Here is a 21,443-nt window from a genome sequence, read left to right on the forward strand (position 1 = left end):
GTAAGGAAACACATGGCCCTCAGCAGCCAAATAATAATCCCCTTTGAGTGTTTCAAGTAGTTCTAAAAAGCGATTAGCCTTGATGCTTCTTCTCTAATTAACTATACATCATGACACTAGACACATTGCTTCGGTTTGGGTAAGTGCTTTTAAAAACATTTTTATAAGTGGTAAATCACAACTGTATTTATTCCTAAGTGCTATACATGATGTTTAAAACCAAACACTTGAATATTTCTTTCACAGGACCTTTTGTACAATGCTTCTGTTTTATAAATCCAAAATGAAAATGCTGTTTTCCAGTTAGTACCATCATATATATATATATACACACACATATATTATAATCAACAAAAAACGATAAGGTCAACTATTTCATTTGAAATGCCAATAGTTAATTTGAGTAAAATGTACCTAACGTGCATACATTTTAAAGTGCTCTGCTGTACAGTTTTATGAGTCAAGTTTTATGGGGAAACAAGGATCTTTCATACAATAAATGAGTACATATTATCTATGCGTTAGATAAGACAAAGAGCTTTCCCAAATCCTCTATGTTCCAAGTACATGGGCACAATATTCAAGGCACTCAGCCTATTTGGGAATTAGAAAAAATATATAATAAATGACAAAGATTTTACTCCAAATTTTGGATGTAATTTTTGGCTTCCTGTTTATGTCTGAATCCTCACTCAGAATCATTAAAGCAAAGCATAATTCTCTGTAAATCTAGAGTTCTGCCTTTTTAAACTTCAATGCTCATCAGAAAAAGTTTGCATACGATACAGCAGTTGCCTTGGGCTACAAGTCCTCAGCACTCCACTAGCTAAGCTAATATTAATTCTAGATTGAAGGGGGAAAACCAACAACAACAAAAGAGAAATCTGCTTCTGTCTCTACAGCCAGAGAAACAATATTTTTATTTCAAGGGCTTTGGGCTCATGGGAGCAGATAAAAATCCTTTCACATTATTCACTGTGACATTTTAAATAAAGTTTCAGCAGGAATAAAAATACCTAACTTTCTGGTCATTTCTTAGGCTATAAAAGTATTTCTATGATAAAGTGCTCTTAAACCAAACCTGTTAGAATAACATAAAGCATATGTAAAGAAACTAAAAATATATTACAGGGTTACATGAATGAACTAGGCAGTTAAAAACATGTAGGAAATTTGGAAGATTAATCTAAGAGACTATTATGCTGGTTAGAAATGGTTTTGCAATTTAATTCTAACATTAATCTGGGTTTTAGTTTTGATTTCACCGAAGTATACATTTAAGAGCTTTTGAGAGAAGCCAAAGGTTAAAATGTATTTAAAAATGTAAAATGTCACCTCAGTAATTGTTTTCAGTATTAGAAATGATTTCAAATAAAATAATTTCCCAATTAAAATGAAGCATTACTCTTAATTCTCCCAAGAAAACCCCACAACACAGAAAGAGTCCAATCCTTCCTTTGGGACACTTATCAGCAAGTCAATAGCAAAAATAGGTAGACTCTGAAACCCCTTACTGCAATCTCCATTTGATTATTTTCCCTCTTATCATTTTGCTGACCTAAAGAATTAATCCCTGTTTGTTTCAGATTTAGAATAATCTAATTACATTTTGTGTATTGTATAAGTATACACCTTTGAAGCTGATACTATGCTGTTTCCTTTTGATTTTTCGAGTGGTAAGCTACTATCAAATAAAATATTTAAAATTTCTCTATTAATCCTCTTTGTTGTTAAATTACCTCATCCTTGTTAAAATTATGGTACTCGATTATTTAGAAACATCAAATAAAACAGAGAAATTTGAATGAGCTACAAATGGATCCTTTAAAAATAGGTTTGCATGTTTTAATCATTTCTAATTATAAACAGAATGAAAGCCACTCCATTTCATCTTCAAAAAATTCTAAGGACAAAAGGATCAAAATCTTTACTTAAAATCACACTACTAATAGATGACTTTTAATCTTTAAAAAAAATTAAGAGCTCATTAAAACAACTCATTACTTACACATGCTTGTCTCTGATTAATATATGGCAAACTGATTCCATAGTTCGCATTTACAGCAGCTCTGTGGTGGATGTTTTCAGGATCCTGCATGATTTTTACATCCAACCCTATGTTTCGCTGAAACAAAGAAACAATGAAACTTTCATGCTGGATGAACAAAAATGCTTACTAACATTTTATATCCTCAAAGGAGTATAAAGTTCTTTGAAAATAATTATTTTAATGTAATTCTCACTGGAATATATGTATATGTATATATATGTATGTATTTAGGTCTTTTATTTATGTTATTAATTGTTCTCTTATTCACAGAAAAGGAACTTTTGGCAGATTTTCCTCCATGTATCCTATTGCTCATACAAATACAGCCTCAGACAGCATTTATTTTCTCAAAAATAATGCTAAAAGCCAACCAAGGTGGACAAAGGACTAGAATACCTGATCTTGATTTATTTTTAGTTTTCCAGGTCAAGGATTTTGCCAATGAAATCTATACTACAAACACACAGGTAGAGGGCTCCCTCGGTCTGTTAATGTGGCACGTTCCTCAGGGGATATTTACAGGTAAATTTCAGTTTGGACTTGGTAAATTTACCACAACAAATATATTTACTTCTTTCCAGAGATTTTTTGCTAACTATAGGAAAAATGTATGCTTTCGTCAGAAAAATAAATAAATAAAAGTATCTCATTTGAATCACGTGTTTCTCATTTTAAATAGTTCAAATTAGTTACAACTGAGATGCTTAAATATAAACCACCAGGGTAGGCGGCACAGTGGTGGAGGAAAGGGGCACCGGCTCGATGTCCAGACACGTGGGTTCCAGTCTTGCTCTACCCTGGACTGCCTGTGTGTGACCTTGGGTAAGTCACTTCCCCTCTTTGGAAGTCAGTTTCTTTATTTGCAAAATGTGGCCGTTAGACTTGATGGTCTCTTGCAGAACTATTCACCTTCCCCCCAACACCCCCCACCCCTGCTTTGTCATTCTATGATTTGATGCTAAAAGGTAAGCTGACACTTAAGAAATATGGTGTTACCAACAGTTTTTGAAGTCTTGTGACTTTTTTATTGTGACATAATTCACATACTATAAAATTCACTCCTTTCAAAGCGTGTGATTTAGTGGTTTTTAGCTGACTCACAAAGTTGTACAACCATCACCTCTCTTTCAATCCAGGACATTTTCATCACCCCAGAAAGAAACCTTATACCTATTCACAATCACTTCCCAGTCCCTCCTCCTTCCAGCCCCTGGCAACTACTTATCTATTGTCTCTTGGATGTGCCCATTCTGGACATTTCAAGTAAGTGGTTCGTAAATATGTGGATTTTGTGACTTTTTAAAAAGGAGGTGTGATCAATGAAAATACCTGATTTCCTTTCAACTGAGCGTCTTAGTTCTGAGGGTGATCTGATGCAATTGTTAAAATGGTTGTAGGAACCAGACAGATTAGTTCATGATCCAGTTGTTTCTTTGATTGGAAGCATTCATAAATGGGCTGAGGTCAAAAGAGAAGGGGAAGACTACAAAAACACAGAATGTATGCTGTCTAGTTTTTTCTTAATACAGACTCCAAACCTTCCTTTTATTTTTTTAATAGCATTTTTTAAACCAAATCTCCAAATAACTGCATGCAACTGTCCACTTTATTTAACCCGTGCAGGGACACAGGTAGCCAATAAGGCCTATCTATTCCCTTCTCCTTGAAGTACACTTGGTGACAAAAATAATGTTGTGCTTAATTATAAATGGCGTTTCCTTCTGTGGAAAGCCATTTATTCCTTCCTACTCTGGGGTTTTTGCATGGAAGCTGAGTGCCTCTTTTATTGAAATTAATACCTGAACATAATTTTTTCCTTCTTAATTAAACTTTGAGAATAATTTCCATTCTACCAAGGCTCAGGAAATTGCTAAAATTGCTAATATGTATTATATTGACTGGATGTGGTTTCTGTAATTAGGCTGTTTTTAAAACATCTGTGTTCTAGATACAATTGATGGTAATAGCTTCATCTATCAGGTCTAAGCCTTGTTAGAACTTTGTAATCCTGGGATTATTGGCTCAGTGGACCAGAGCAGCTTTCTTAGTTTTATTATGCTCTATCAACTTTGTGTGGCTATTGGACTGGTGTAGGAAAGAAATGATCAAATACAGAATTATTGTTAAAACTAACGTTAAAATTCAGTTATTTTCTGCCCATTTTTACATTTCTGTGGCCCTGGACACAGGTATTTCTGGTAAGAAATTGAAATGTAAATAGAAATGAAGGGTTATAATATCAATTCTTTATTAGTTGGTTTCTAAAGCAATGGGAAAGATCCTTTAAAATGATTACTATTCTAATATTTACTATTTGGAACCAAACCACATGTATACCAAAATAATCATATGTAGCACACATGATTTAATTTCTCTTTAAAGAACATATTAAATGAGTCTATATTTAAATAATATTAACATATCAAACGTTTTCACTGAAAATCACTACCAAATACATTCATAACCTAAATTTGTCTCACAAACCATCTATAGAGATGTACAGGAAAATACTTATAAGCATAAGCTGCATTATGAAACTCAGTAATATGTTTCAAGAAAAAAAATTATAGATTTTAAAAAAATTAATCATTCTATTAAGCAGAAAAGCATACTCTGGAAGATGATCTTTCTTTCTTTCTTTTTTTTCTTTACCAACAGTAAGATAGATATTAGAAATAATTTCAGACATTTTCCTTAAATTGGTCAAGAAAAGACATCAATTTATTTGGTCTATGTGGAGTCACTAAACAAACTAAAGTTTGTATTCTTTCCTTTTGATAGTAATTACAAGCAGATATATCAAATGTGACTCTCATTTAGACTTTGGTTTGTAAGAACAAAAGTTATTATCAGAGCCAATTACTGTTTTACCTACATGGCTGCACAGAAGCAGGGAGCTCAATTTTCATCTCATCAGTGATTTTGTGGTATTTATTTTATTACTATGCCCACAAAGCTACATAAGAAGGAAATAGCTTATGCTATTAAAACTAGGGTTTGAACATAAGAGGCTAGGGTTTCTTTTAGAAGAAATTCTGAATTAAAAACACTAGGCAGCGTGTAATGCCAGCTCCCTAGACATGGGCAAACCATAAAATGACATACATCTGAGCAGTAGATCCCACACAGAGTAATCAAAATTGAAATGCTTCACAAGCAAAGTTGAGACAGGCTATTTACTAAGTTACAGTATTATCAGCATAACATTATTCTCAACAGGGTTTGCTACAAGTAATGCCTTCTAAAGTGTATATTGCTTAATATCATATTCCCACTGGTTAAGACATCTGCTGTTTAATGTCAAAACCAGAAAAAAGAAAAAGAATCCAGTCTCTTTTAACACTCTGATTCTTTCAACCATTATTACATTTAATGGAAGAACAAAAGACTCCAAGTCCTGGTTCAAGCCCTGTGCTCTAGATTTTTTATTTACAAAACTGGCTAATAACACCTACCTTAACAGAGCTGTTTGTGAGGTTTAAATGACTAATAATGGATGCTAAGTATCTTGCAGATTATAAAGTACTATTCAGAAGCCAACTTGAAAGGGCTCGTACTGGTCAAAAAATAATGACTGCAATGGATAGAAACACTTCAAATATATAAAAATTTACAAGTTCTTAATAATATTTCCCCATCTCCCAAAAAACTTTAAATTGATAAATTTAAATCTTAAAGTTGATAAATGAAAAGAATCAAGCATCTATCCAGCTTTTACTGAAAATCTATTTTTAAGATTCACCAAAGAGTTGATAAGGGAAAATTCTACATATAGAGGCTAATAAAAACGAGTACAGAAGGAAAGATAGTACAGAAGGAAAGAATTATAAAATCACCACTTTGCGATCCCTAATGAAATAATGTATTTAAGTAAACATCAATGGTTGCTAATACCATTAGGTGAAAAGTGGGGAACTACGAAGGGTAGATCAAGCTGGTAATACTTACACTCACTGATCAACCTTCACATCATTAGAAGAGAAAAAAGAATTTGCCTCTTGATGTGCTACTATAAAAGGAAATACACAGCACCGCCTATGAATTATCCAAAAAGATGTTACCTAAATCTGATCAAGCTTCTAGATAAAATGACTAACTTACAAGTATAAAAAATACTAGGGACAGAGGAACATGTAAAATGACACTATAAGATTGCACTCAGGCAAATCCAGACTCTGGGAAAAACCTATATGAAACATGATCTGGTTTCTTCAACCAATAAATAACTTTTTTTTTTTAAACGAGGGAAACTGCTATCTATAAAATGAGTTACAACTGCAATGTGTGGACCTTGTTTACATCCTGATTCAAACAAACAACAGTAGAAAGACAATTTTAAGACAAATGGAAAAACTGAACATGGACTGGGAATAACATAATATAAATGCATTTTTTAATTTGTTAGGTGTGATCATGTTTTTTTTTTTTTTTAAATCCTCATCTGAAGTATTTAAGAGTAAAGATATGATGCCTGGAATTTGCTTTAAAAGAGTTCACCAAAACCAATAGAGGGAATAGATCAAATAAGAATGGTAAAATTGTAGTAACTGCGAAAGCTGGGTGATGGTTACATGAATTGCATTTTATTTTTGTGTCTAAATTTCAAAAATAAATTTTCTTAATGAAAAGTCATATTTGAAATTAAAGTGTTATTAAAATGTAATTATTCATATTTTATTATTACTTCAACTGTTACATTCTATGCGCTAAATATCCCCTCTCTCCTTCCTACTCGGGGTGTACAGGGATCAACAATCACGTATCACTTAGTTCCAAATCGTTCCTAAACAGTCCAGCTGCCACCTGACTGCCTCAGGTTGACAAAACCTTACGACCTAACTACTATTCAGATGTGCTCATACTGTTTTCTGATTCCTACAGGAATTGAATTGGAAAATAACAGAAAGTTTGGGGACAGAGCTAACATTTATTCAGCTCCTATTTTGTGCCAGGCACATGGTAGGGGAGTGTTGTCATAATCTGCCTGATTTATTTCAGTCGTTAAAATGATAAGGGAGTATGTGGTAGTATCACTATTTTACCAATGAAGATCACTGGTTAAGTGAATTCTCAAAGTCATGCAAGCCACATGTGGGGAGTTAGGACTTGATTTATGTCTCTGTCTCCAGTCTCTTTCCATGATAACATGCTGCCACGTTAAGAAATGTTAGTTGATACACTCTTAATTCAACTTCCTGTCTCTCTATCAGATCCCTCACTCTCTCTCTAATACCCACCGGCACTGCTTTGGTCAATGCCCTCATTGATTATTATGTAGACCTCTGTAATGGCCTCTAAGATGGATCTCCTTGCCTATAGTCCATCCTCTGCATGACCTCCAGAGTGACTGAGCCTCTGATCACTAATTGAAATATATCTCTGAACTCTAAAATCCTCTAATAGTTTTCCTTAGGGTGGCATAAGCTGGCCCCTTCCTAATTCCAGACTGCCATAAGTGCTCTAAATAAAATACACAGGATAATAGGATAGAGAATACCTTAGATATAGTCGTCAAGGACAGCCTCTTGGAAGAGATGACAATTATACTGAGACCTGTAGTCATGCAAAGATCTGGGAATGACTGAAGAGTGAGAAATTAACAATTAATGCGGGGAGAGCTGCAAAAGCTAAGGCCTTAATAAGATGCTGACCTTAACATGGGAAGGCGCACTTCTTCCCTTATGACAAGGGAGAAGTCATCATGTATAAATCCAGGCAGAACAATTGATAAATTTGATAATGGGAAGGTTAGGATTAACTCTCTCTGCACATAACTAAAAACTGGAAAAATATTGTCTAAATAAGACAAAACTGACTCCTTTCATGTGTATGAATTCCAGAGATAGGCTGTTCAGAGTTACTTTGGAAGTCCATGAAGTTGCTAGGAGCCAGGCTCCTTCCAGCTTAGCATTCTGCTGTCCCTAATGTATGGGCCTCGTCCTTCTAGTCTAACATAGCTGCTCGAGGTCCAACCATCACAGCCTCAGTCCAGGGAACTGACAATTTCTGCCACAAGCACGTAATCTAATCTAGCTCAGGAGGAAAAGGATAATAGACAAAAGTGATAAATAGTGAAATAATGAGGGCCAACACTGTTGGAGGTCCTTACAGTGTTGAAGAATTGTTAGAAGAGCATATCACGCGAGCTGGCAGGCTAGGACACGGCGGTCAGAGACCGTGTGCCTGAGACAGACTGGATGTACTTACTGTTAGAACAAAGCCCAGGCGTTAGGTATACACCCTTAGCCCTTCCAGAGAGAGCATTTTGTTCCCCAAACTGCTATTACTGCACTCACCATACTACCTGTAAAATGCCTGTCTACAGAATGTGAGTTCATACAGCACTGATATTTACATCTCCGGCGCAGAGCACACAGTAGCATTGAGATGAAAATATTTGAGGAAATGAAATAACACGTGATGAAAGACATACTTGGTAATACTCTGTTTGTGTTATTCTTACCATATGCCACAATGCCACAATCATCAGATCCATAGCACTCGTGTGCCCAAAGAGGCATTCCGATCTGTATGGCACACGGGCCAATTACTAACTCCATGACATCCCTTCCTTTGCTGCCACTAATCGCGTGAGTTCAGAGCCAGGGAACGATGACTCTCCTGCATGACCAGAAGGTAGCATCTCCTGGTAAACCAGCAAGAAAGGCACGAGAAATTTCAGATGCCACCTTTGAAATGTTACAGAAGCATGGAATGCCATGTAACAAAATTCAGGTAATCTTTGCCACCACAGTAACTAGTAACTATGAGGCTTCTGGAAAGGGTGCTATGAGTCAAAAATCTGTAGTTAATTGAATCTTCTCCTGGAAATAATGTTATTAGAAGATATTGTCCTCAGGGCCTATTTTTGATGCCCAGTTTTTATAGACATAACCCTACATACCATGCTTAATCATCTGTTCCATTAGCTATGACTTATGTACAATGTAAAGTATAAAGCTCTTTAAAGTGTTTATGTAAACCAATTGAATGGGAACCAATTACAGTAAAACAGTATTGCATATGATAGAGTATTGTAATGTATTATCCATAATTCTAATGTGGCTTCATAATTGCCACATTAGTATTACTGCAACAAATCAGAAAGAAAAAGGTCGCTTTTATCAGGAGCATTGCACTGAGAAATTTCGTTGGGACAGTTTAAAGGGAAAAATCTGAGGATAATTCTGGGGATAGTGAGAGCCATTTGTGGACAAAATCATGAATCTGTTCTGCTGGGGTTTTTTTTGTTTTGTTTTGTTTTGTTTAGTTGTAAATTTCTTTGTGGCAAACACAGGAAGGGAGCTAAAATTTTTGTATTTTTCATAGTTGTGAGGAAAAGCCAGGACTTTGAGGTCAAATAGACCTGAGTTTGAATCCCAGTTCTCTGATTATTTAATTTTAAATTAATATCATTTCTCATCCTCAGTTTCCTCATCTGTAATATGGGAATAACAATAATTCCTTCCCTCAAAATGTTGTGAGGATGAGACATGATTTCATCATGGCCAACACAGGCTCCTAAATGGTCTCCCTGCTTCTGCCCTTGTCCTCTGACATATTTTCACCACAGCAGCCAAAGTGACCCTTTCAAATTGCAAATCAGATTATATTGGTTCTCTGGTGAAAATCCTCCTGGCTTCCCATCTCACTCAGAGTAACAGCCGCAGTCTTCACCGTGGGCTCCATGATCTGGCCCTCCTATTTTTCCTCCTCTCTCCTCCTCGCCCACCCCTCTCCAACTTACTTGCCCTTCACACTCCTTTGCACATTCTTCTTCCTCTGCCTGGATGCTCTTCTTCCAAATAGCCAAGTGACTTGCTCTGTCACACCCACCAGATTTCTGTTCAACTGTCACCTTATAGGTGAGACAATCCCAACACCCCTTTCTCCCGCAGCTTGTCTTTCACCAACTAACATACTATATATATTTACTTTTCAAATTGTTTTTTGTTTTCCTAATGCCTACCCCCACACCAACTAGAATGTAAGCTGCATGAGAGCAGAGGAGTTTGGCTGATACCTAAAATAGTGCCTGGCATGTTTCTATTAGGTGCATAATAGAGGTTGACCAGTATTCTTCAACAAATCATAAGAAGAATTAACACTTAAATACCACTCACCACATATGGGGCACTGTTATAAGCAATTACACGTCTTAACTCATTTATCCTTACAACAGCCCTATGAGGTAGGTAGGTACTATCATTATGCGTAGCTTGCAGATGAGAAACTGAGGCACAGAGGTTAAGTGACTTGCCACAGTACAGGTAGTAAGTGGTAGGGCCAGGATGGGAACCCATACTTCTAATACTCTAGGCTGGGTGCTATCTAGGCACTGCTTACAACAACAAACAAAGCAGAGTGTCTCTGCTTTAGATTAATAGAGATGTTAAGAAAATAAATAATCAAATGCAATGGATAACTCTTGGTCTATCCAGGTCTGGATAAAAGAGCAGTGGAAGCCATTTGGGGGATAATTAGGAAAATCTGAGTATCAGCTGGGTATTATATTCAAGAATTATTGTTAACTTTTTAAGGTGTGATAATGGTATTGTGGGTAAACAGGAATATGTTTATTTTTAAAGATGCATGTTAAAGCATTAAGGGGTTTGATAGTCATTAGGTCTCTGTTTTAAAACACTTCAGTGAAAAATAGGTTAACAATTGTTAAATCTAGGTTGAAGGAGAAATGGTTACTCATATACTATTCTTGGTTTATTTAAATATGTTTATAATAAAAAAGGTTTTTAGAAAGCTATGGAGAAAGAGAAATATATTTTTAAAAAGTCACTGCTCTCATGCAGCTTACATTCTAATGAGAAGACATAGCTCACAGTGATTGGCTTATTGTCGGCCTTCTCTTCTCTCTACTCTGTTCTGTAAAATCCAACTGCCATCTTATGAGCAAAATTTTCCATGCTGATGTTACGTGAGGTATAAGTCACAGTGAAAATCTGTGAAGCAAGCCTCACTTGCCTTGACTTTTTCCGTCTTTCACCATATTAGTCCTCATCCTGTCAAAAATCCTCAAAACTTTAGTTTTGATCAAATTTTGGAAATCATTTTCTCAATTAGATCTCAATTCACAATATTAAGATTCTTCCAATCTAAGACACATGGTTGATCATATTAAATCACAAGAGTTGTTTGTTTGATTGATAGAGCATCCATTTTTATGGAATTAGTATTGGGAATAACTCGCAAGCACTGAGATGGCTTTATTTTCCCTGTCCCACACACACATCAACTATATCATGCTTCTAAGTTGGTCCTTTGATCTAAATATAGTTTAGAAATTTCTATTTGAAATTGCCTTTAGACCTAGCTTGCCAGACACAACAAGGAAATCAAATACACTCTTGGCCAATATATAAGCTTTCTCCTTCTCTTCCTCCCTCTTCTTTATCTTTGGTTGTTTTTTTTAAAGTAATTTTTTTTTTTAATTGGGGAATATTGGGGAACAGTCTGTTTCTCCAGGGCCCATCAGCTCCAAGTCGTTGTCCTTCAGTCTAGTTGTGGAGGGCGCTGCTCAGCTCCAAGTCCAGTTGCGGTTTTCAATCTTTAATTGCAAGGGGCACAGCCCACCATCCCACGCGGGAATTGAACTGGCAACCTTGTTGTTGAGAGCCTGCGCTCTAACCAACTGAGCCATCCGGTTGCCCCATCTTTGGTTGTTTTTATTTCAAACCCTTTCCTTGACTATTATGAGTACATGAGCCCAAGGTGCCCCAAAGAGAGGTTGGGTTGGTGTTGATTGGGAGCTAAGATGTACTATAAAGAAAAGCCATCAGAATATGGCTTTTTCAAATGTAAAAGAAAATTAATAAACAATTCTTAATTATGATTCTTAATTTCAATTGAGCAATTCCTAATGGTTTGTCTTTTAAGTTTTTGGTGTAAAATGGAATTCCAAAAACAGCTATCCACTTTGGATAAGGAGAGCTTACAGAAGTAACTGGGGTTTACCTAGTTTAAAAGTTTGGCTGTGGGCAATTAAAGATGGTAATATCCCAGTTGGATTTCACAACTACTTAATAATACAAGCTTTTAAGTTGGTGTGGTAAGCTTGCCAGAACAGCTGGCAAAACAGCACTGTTTGTCATTGACTTTACAATGCAAAATTAGGGCTCTTTTGTGTCAGCGGTTATGCATTTTTAAGTAGATGTCAATGATATTAGAAATAAAATACCAATAGGGATCCAGGCCCTGGAGATAAAATCAGGATGTGAAATAGTCCTTGCCCCTTTCTAAATGAAGCTCACCCATGCTCACAGCATTTAAAAGAACCTGGAGGTTATACTCAGCACATAAGATTCCTTATCTTTATAATCATTTGCGAGGATTCAGAACTCTTTGGGAAAAATAAACTTCTGGCCATGGTTTTATTTTGTTCTGGAATAATAATAGCAACTACCCATTCTCCACCAGTCATAATTTCTGATATTTTATTTCATTGTCCTTATAAACCAGAGACCTCCAATATTGCACTTGAAGGCAACTGGGGTGCTCCTGAGACTTTTTTGGCAAAATAACAAAAATTTAACTGAAGCAGATACTTAATAGTTAGGAAGGTGAGAAGTTTAAGCTCCCTTCAGCACAGCATTCTCTTTTATCTTCATTAAAGCCTTTATTATCACCTGGTATTTTCTTATTGATAATCTGTCTCCCCACAACTATTAGGCTGGTACAAAAGTAATTGTGGTTTAAAAGGTTAAAAATAAAGACAAAACCGCAATTACTTTTGCACCAACCTAATGGAATGTAAGCTCTACAAGAGCAGGGACCAGGTCTGAATTCTTCACCCCAGCATGCCTTTAATAGTCCTTGGCACACAGTAAGAGAATGGCTGAACGAACCCAATGTGACAAATACAATGACAAAAGTCAGAGCAGGCTGCTTTGGGAGTGCAGAGGAGCCTGGACTTATGATATTTTATATGGGGATGAGAAGTCACTGTGGTGGTTTCACTTATTCATTCAACAAACATTTGTTGCGAGTCCCCTGCCATTAAATAGCAATGAACAAACTGACATGAATCCTGCCCTCACTAAGCTTATAATCCAGTGGGAAGATGGACATTTTTTAAAAATCATACAATTCAATATCTCATTACAAATTGTGGCAAGTGTGATGAAGGAAAAATACAGGCTAACATAAACAGTTATGAAAAGGGTACCATGTGTTGGCGGTACAACTCTGAATACACTAAAAACCACTGAATCGAACACCTTTAAAAAGGGTGAATGTTATAGTATATAAATTATATCTCAATGAAGCTAATATTTTTAAAAGGGCACCATGGTGGTTAAAAGGACAGCTCTGGATCCTCATATTTCTGGGTCCATAATCCTGGCTCTGCCATTTACTAGCTGTGTTGTCTTGGCCAACTTCTTTAACATTCTGTACCTTGGTTTCTTCATTAATAAAATGAAGATAACAATAACGCCTCCTTCTAGGATCATTCTGAAGGTTAAGCAGTTAATATTACCAAAGCACTGACAACAATACCTGGTACCCAAAAGAGGTGAGCTATTACTACTTTGGGGGAATCAGGGAGGGAACAGGAATCAAACTGAAAGAACACTCCAAGGAGGCAAAGTCAGAAACCTCTTGAGCTCTATTCCTTGCCACCTGGAAACTTTCCTTCTAGGGCTCTGTTTAAAAATTTGAAGGCATTCTGTTTTGATTTACTTTGCTTTCTGAACAAAGCTCTTTTGCCATAGAAATTGACCGTGCCATAAAAAAACAATGACATGTTTTCTCATTTAGATATAAAGCAAATTTCCTACTTTTGCTCTTAAAATTGTTCTCTAACAGCTTTATTGAGATATAATTCATACACCTTAAACTCACCCTTTTAAAAGTGTATAATTCAATGGTGTTTCGTAGATTCACAGAGTTGTGTAGCCATCACTACAGTCTAATTCCAAAACATTTTCATCATCCCCCAAAAACACTTGATACGCGTTAGATGCCACTCCTCATTCTCCCCTCCTCCCAGCCTATAGCAACCACTAATCCACAGTCTGTCTCTATGGTTTCTCTATTTCTACCTTTATTCTTGGAAAAGCATGTGGAAATGTACTGTGCTGGGGTTGCCAAAGTTTACACTCAGATTCCGGAGGGAAAATAAATGATTTCTGATCAAGTACAGCTGGAAGCAACCTAAGGGGAAAAGAAAGAATTTAAAATCAAATTTGCTATCTTAAAAGCCTCACAACTTGCAATTTAAAAACAATGCGCCTTAGTTAAATTAGATTTTACAGGAAATATTCTATTGGTAATTACAATAAATTAGACCAATCTTTAGCATTTTTACCACTATAAAACTATATTTGTAAGAAAAAAAACTGTACTTGTTCATTAAGCATAAAAACGTCCAAGTCTGATAATGATCATTAAAGCATTAATAGAAAGCTCTATCTCTGGCTGAGTTTACGTGTATATGACTCGCAATTGACAGAATTACTACACTATAAAACATTTGTTGGTAAAAAAATATATAATAGGCTGTATTTTGTTTAATAAAACCAAATCACAGGGTAGCCAATGTTAAATATATTCAAAATGCTGGTCACTAGGCAGTTTATACTTACATCCTTTAAACCTCTACTATTTTATATGATTGCAAAGATTTAAGGATCAAAGGTGGTTAAAGGTCTTCCTTATTAATCAGTTCCATGGGAGAGCAATGTAAAACAAAATAAAGTTGTAAAAATGAGTATATGCATATCTCAAAACTTTTCATTTGAAAGCAGATTCCAGTTCTTTAAAATGGTCAATGTAATTAAGATCAATAAAACTTAATCACCAATGACTCAATCTCTTGATTCTGTGGTGATGCCCATTTTGGTAAATTTTTATTAGAAAACAATTTGTGGACTTCTTGTTCCACCTCAATATGTGAAGAGCTTGGAGGTAATCACTCCCAACCTTACAACAAAGAAAAAATATGAAGATATCAAAAAACAACTCTTCTTGGATCCATCAGAGAATTTAGATCACAGGGAGAACTGCTGCCCTGAAAACTGGAGAGAGAGGCGAATAAAGGCTTAGAGCAGAAGCCTGCTGCTGGAGCCAATACCGTCAAGGGCTCTTAAACTCTATCCATGAATCACTGGAGGCTCAACGTGGCTGAGTTTGAAGGTTAAAAACTCTGAGAGGCCAAGTCTTAGAGGGGCCCCGTATTTTCATGAGTTTTACCTCCAGGAGCCCCACCATGTTCTCACAATAAAGGTCAGAGAAAAATCCCCTTCTTCTACCGGCATGGAGGAGGGAAAAGAAACCATTTCAAAATACCCCCAGAGAGTTTTGTTCTTTGTTCTCTGTAATGAAGGCAAGCTCTCAAGGAAAACTATTTTACTAAAGCCTTGTGTGACCTGAAGAAGGTCAATTAGCTAACTCCAGCCTCCTCTAGTCTTCCTGTCTAACCTAAGGGGGAAAATGCTGAGAAAAACATGTGAAGGTAACAGTCCAGCGACACAGACCCACAAAAAAACTGAGACCTAATCATAGGATTATCAAATGCTTCTCTCCAACAGATTACATCTGTAGAGCCTCTGCAAAACAGAGGACTACACATGGAAGAACTGCAAGACTCAGACTATTTTGGAAGGAATTTCTAGGGAAACCCAAAGACAACAGGGGAGACAAAACAGACAATGGAGGAAATTGAGGCCTCAGACACTTACAGTTACAGCAAATAGTAAACAGCACAACTCTGAGACAGATATTACTTAATACATCAATAAAAAAAATGACAAGGCATGCTAAAAGTCTAGAACAAAATAGTCTGAAGAGACAAAGCAAGCATTAGAATCAGATATGGATATAACAGAGATTTGGGAATTATCAGACCAGGAATTTAAAATAACTATGATTAATATACTAAGGGCTCAAGTGGAAGACATGGACAACATGCAAAAACAGATGGGTAATAGAAACAGAGAGATGGAAACTCTAAGAAAGAAACAAAAGAAAATGCTAGAAATCAAAAATACTATAATAAATAAAGAATGCCTTTGATGGGTTTATCAATAGATTGGACATGGCCAAAGAAAGAATCCGTGAGCTTGAAGAAATGTTAATATAAACTCCAAAACTGAAATGCAAAGACAAGAAAAGAATGAACAAAGCAGAACAGAATGTCCAGGAACTATGGCACAATTTTAAAAGGTATAACATATTCGTAATGAGAATATCAGAAAAAGAAGAAAGGACTAGAAGAAATATTTGAGAAATAATGGCTGAGAATTTTCCAAAATTAACGACACACACTAAACCACAGATCTAGTAAGTTCAGAAAATGCGAAGTGGGATAAATGTCTAAAAACCTACACCTAGACATATCATATTAAAACTATGGAACCAAAGACAAAGGGAAAATCTTGAAAGAATACAGAAAAGAAAAAATACCTTACCTATGGAAGAACAAGGATAAGAATTATATTAAGCTTTTCTTCATAAACCATGCAAACTAAAAGAGACTAGATGAAATATTTGAACAGTGGAAAGAAAAAAACCCACTAACCTGGAATTCTGTATCCAGCAAAATTATCTTTCAAAAGTGAAGGGGAGGGGGTGACGTCATAGGAATGGCGGCAGCAGGGCGCACTTTTTGAGTTCTCCTCCGGATCTTATCACAAACAGGACATCTATAACCCATCAAAGGACTCTCTGCTCATCGTGCAGAACAGCTAAGAGGCTCATGCAAGGATTACTTGAAGGTGGGCAAATTGGGCGAGCAGGGGAAGAGGGAAGGGAGCGGAGAGGAGACGCGGCCTGCATCTGCGGCTGTGGGGATGAGGCCCACATCTGTGGCGGTGGAAACCCGGTCCGTATCTGCGGCTGTGGGGATGAGGCCCACATCTGTGGCGGTGGAAACCCGGCCCGTATCTGCGGCTGTGGGGATGAGGCCCACATCTGTGGCGGTGGAAACCCGGCCCGCATCTGCGGCTGTGGGGATGAGGCCCACATCTGTGGCGGTGGAAACCCGGCCCGCATCTGCAGCTGTGAAAATGCGGCCCGCATCTGCGGCGGTGGAAACGCCCACGGCATCCACAGCTGCAGAGACGCAGGGGATCCCAGGAAGGAACAGAGAACACAAAAGCCAGGAGGTGGGCTCTTTCCCTGAGTCCCACAGCTGATCTCTCCCACCGAGGGGGCAGCCAATGGGACCTAGGTCGGACAAAGGACACAAACTCCATACCTGGGCCCCTCCCCCCTGACCCCCCCTTCCAACCCTGCCCCAGCCCTTCCAGAGATTTAAACTGGCCCCTGAACTGAGGAGTAGTGTCAGATTACTACTACAGAGGAGCCTTAGTGCTCAGAGGCTGGGAAGTGTGTGATTTTTGCTGGGCTAGGAGAGAAAAGACTCCTCCACTCCCAGCCATCACCTTTTCTGGCCTGCGGGAGGAGTGTGACACGGCTGGGAGAGAGAAGACCCCTCTATCCCCAGCCACACCCTTTCTGGCCTGCCTAGGGCAGGGCAATTACAACTGCGGAGGCACAGCCAGGGATCAGCAGTAGGCAGCAGACGCAGCTCTGGGCTTTCAGCAGCTCAGAAATCTCCTGCCCGCCACATACACACACACACACACACACACATACACACACACACACACACACACACACACAGAAGAAGTGCCCTAAGACTCCGGAGAACTGGACACAGGGCTGTTGGTGCTACTCTCAGTGCGCGTAGGTGCAGGCAAGGGCAGAAACTGCATTGACTTTGTAGAAACTATCACCCAGACCCCTCAGCCCCACGCATTTAAATCTGCAGTCCCAAGGTCACTCTGGGCACCAGGTGACCAGCTCTGCCTGCACAATACACAAAGGACTCTTTGGTACAGCAGAGGGCAACCTGGAGATTACTTGGTGGGCTTAAGCCAAGACTGGTGCTGCTTTTTTGTTTGTTTGTTTTTTGTTTTGTTTTGTCTTTATATCTTTGATATCTTTGCCTGTGTTGAGTGGGGGTTGTCGGTTGCTTTTACAGGTGAATGTATTTGATTTTTTTCTTTGTTGTTGTTGTTGTTGTGCTTGGTGATTTGCTTTGTTCTGAAATTGCCCTACACCAGGGCCCAGCTTAAGAGGCACAAGATTCAACACACCCAGAGGCCAACTCCAGACCAAACCAGAGCATTACTGGGTTTGACCTACAAGTGACACACCCAGAGGGAATTCTCTACAGGCACAAGAGCCCATAGAGGCCAAAGCACATTTAAGTGGTCAACCCTCACGCAACAAAACACCCTGCGGTGGGCAGAGCCACGTCTCACAACTAGTCAGCCTAGGAGTTAACCCCACCTACTCACAAGCGAAAAGCAATTAAAGATCTTTAACAGGACAATATACACAATGCAAGAGTCACCTTTGGAGCACACGCAGAGGAGAAGAACAAAGTAGTGCAAGTCAAATATAAAGGACACATACTACATAAGATAACCCAGCAAGAACTAAGAACTCTGGGAGATCTACCTAATACATCGAAGCAAACACAGAGAGTCAGCCAGAATGGGAAAACAAAGAAACATGTCCCAAATAAAAGAACAGAGGAAATCTCCAGAAATGGAACCAAATGAAACAGAGGTAACCAACCTATCAGAGACAGAGTTCAGAACACTGATGATAAGAATGTTTAAGGAGCTTAGAGATGACATAAGGAAGGATAGAGAAATCATAATGAACATCCAGTTAGAAATAAAGAACACAATTACTGAAATAAAGAACTCACTTGAAGGAATTAACAGCAGGTTAGATGAAGCAGAGGATCGAATCAGCAACTTAGAAGACAAGTTAGCAGAGATCACCCAAACAGAACAACAGAAAGAAAAAAGAATAAAAAACAATGAAGGTGGTTGAAGAGACCTCTGGGATAACATCAAGCGCAACAACATGCGCATCATAGGAATACCAGAAGGTGAAGAGAGGAAGCAAGGGATCGAGAACATATTTGAAGTAATAAGGTCCGAAAACCTCCCTAACCTGATGAAGGAAACCAACATACAAGCCCAGGAAGTGCAGAGAGTTCCAACCAGGATAAACCCAAACAGGTCCACACCAAGACACATTATAGTTAAAATGGCAAAGGTTAAAGACAAAGAGAGAATCCTAAAAGCAGCAAGAGAAACACAGAGGGTTACATACAAGGGAACCCCCATAAAACTATCAAATGACTTTTCTACAGAAACATTGAAGGCCAAGAGGGAGTGGCAGGAGATACTCAAAGTGATGGAAAACAAAGGCCTACAACCTAGATTGCTTTATCCAGCAAGGCTATCATTTAAAGTTGATGGAGAGATAAAGAGCTTCCCAGAAAAGAATAAGCTAAAGGAATTTATTACCACCAAGCCAGCATTGCAAGAAATACTAAAAGGACTTCTGTAAATAGAAGAAAGATGAAAACAATCTAACTACAAATTTAAAAATGGCAATAACTATGTACCTATCAATAATCACTTTAAATGTAAACAGATTAAATGCTCCAATCAAGAGACATAAAGTGACTGAGTGGATAAGAAAGCAAGACCCTTATATATGCTGTATACAAGAGACTCACCTCAGATCAAAAGACACACACAGGCTGAAAGTGAAGGGTTGGAGTAAGATATTTCATGCAAATGGAAATGAGAAAAAATCTGGAGTTGCAATACTTATATCTGACAAAATAGACTTTAAAATGAAGAACATATTAAAAGACAAAGATGGGCACTATATAATAATAAAGGGATCAATCCGACAAGAGGACATAACCCTAGTAAACATCTATGCACCCAACATCAGAGCACCTAAATATATAAAACAGGTATTGACTGACATAAAGACAGAGATCAACAGTAACACTATCATAGTAGGGGACTTCAACACACCTCTGACAACAAGGGACAGGTCTTCCAGACAGAAAATCAATATGGAAACAATGGCCTTAAACGACACATGGGACCACTTGGATTTAATCGATATGTTCAGAGCATTTCACCCCAATGCTACAGAATACACGTTCTTCTCAAGCGCACATGGAACATTTTCCAAGATAGACCACATGTTAGGCCACAAAACAAGTCTTGATAAATTTAAGAAAACTGAAATCATACCAGTTGTCTTCTCTGACCACAGTGCTATGAAATTAGAAATGAACTACAGGAAAAAAACTGGAAGACACACCAATTCATGGAGGCTGAATGACATGTTACTAAATAATGAATGTGTCAACCAGGAGATCAAGGAAGAAATCAAAAGATATCTCAAGACAAACGAAAATGAAAGCACGACGACCCCAAATCTATGGGTTGCCCCGAAAGCAGTCCTAAGAGGGAAATTCATAGCATTGCAGGCCTACCTAAAGAAACAAGAAAAATTTTTCAACAGTTTATCTTCACACTTAAGGGATCTGGAAAAAGAACAGCAAAATAAGCCGAAAGGGAGTACAAGAAAGGAGATAATAAAGATCAGAACGGAAATAAATGAAATAGAAACCAGAAAAACAATACAAAAGTTCAATGAATCCAAGAGTTGGTTCTTAGAGAAGATAAACAAAATCAACAAACCTTTAGCCAGACTCATTAAAAAAAAGAGAGGACCCAAATTAATAAAATCAGAAATGAAAGAGGAGAAGTGGTGACAACAGACACCACAGAAATACAAAAAATTTTAAGAAACTACTATGAGCAAATATATGCCAACAAATTTGACAATCTGGAAGAAATGGACAATTTTCTAGAGGCGTAAAACCTCCCAAGGCTATCTCAAGAAGAAACAGAAAACCTGAATAGACTGATTACCACCAGGGAAATTGAATCAGTAATCAACAATCTCCCAACAAACAAAAGCCCTGGACCAGATGGCTTTACAGGTGAATTTTACAAAACGTTCAAAAAAGAATTATCATCTATTCTCCACAAGCTCTTCCAAAAAACCCAGAAGGAGGGAAGACTCCCAAACACTTTTTATGAAGCCACTATCACCCTGATCCCAAAATCAGACAAAGACACCACAAAAAAACAAAACTACAGGCCGATATCTCTAATGAACATAGATGCAAAAACCCTCAACAAAATATTAACGAACAGAATTCAGCAATACATTAAAAAGATCATACACCATGATCAAGTGGGATTTATCCCTGGTATGTAAGGGTGGTTCAACATCCGCAAATCAATTAATGTGATACACCACATTAACAAAATGAAAAATAAAAGCACATGATCATATCGATAAATGCAGAAAAAGCATTTGATAAGAAAGTGGGAATAGAGGGATCATATCTCAACGTAATAAAGGCCATATGTGATAATCCCACAGCTAACATCATACTCAATGGGGAAAAGCTAAAACCATTCCCCCTAAGATCAGTAACAAGGCAAGGTTGCCCACTTTCTCCACTTCTATT

General features: G+C 37.6%; 1 protein-coding gene across 3 annotated transcripts in view; it reads right to left on the reverse strand.

Moving 5' to 3' along the window:
• IQCH (IQ motif containing H) overlaps positions 1 to 21,443 on the reverse strand; it is a 188,010-nt gene that overhangs the window by 146,096 nt on the left and 20,471 nt on the right. For 2 of the 3 annotated variants that reach the window (XR_004423233.1, XM_033108542.1), the window contains exons 4-5: positions 14,107 to 14,218; positions 2,009 to 2,125 (exon numbers count right to left, since the gene is read on the reverse strand). The exons of the other annotated variant lie outside the window; for it this stretch is intronic. Coding sequence is in view for 1 of the 2 variants with exons in the window: in XM_033108542.1 (XP_032964433.1) it covers positions 2,009 to 2,125; positions 14,107 to 14,218 (229 nt within the window). In the remaining variant the exon portion in view is untranslated. The remainder of the gene's footprint in view (positions 1 to 2,008; positions 2,126 to 14,106; positions 14,219 to 21,443) is intronic. 3 annotated transcript variants of the gene reach the window in all.

Source organism: Rhinolophus ferrumequinum, chromosome 6 (assembly GCF_004115265.2).
Source record: "Rhinolophus ferrumequinum isolate MPI-CBG mRhiFer1 chromosome 6, mRhiFer1_v1.p, whole genome shotgun sequence".
NCBI lineage: Eukaryota > Metazoa > Chordata > Mammalia > Chiroptera > Rhinolophidae > Rhinolophus > Rhinolophus ferrumequinum.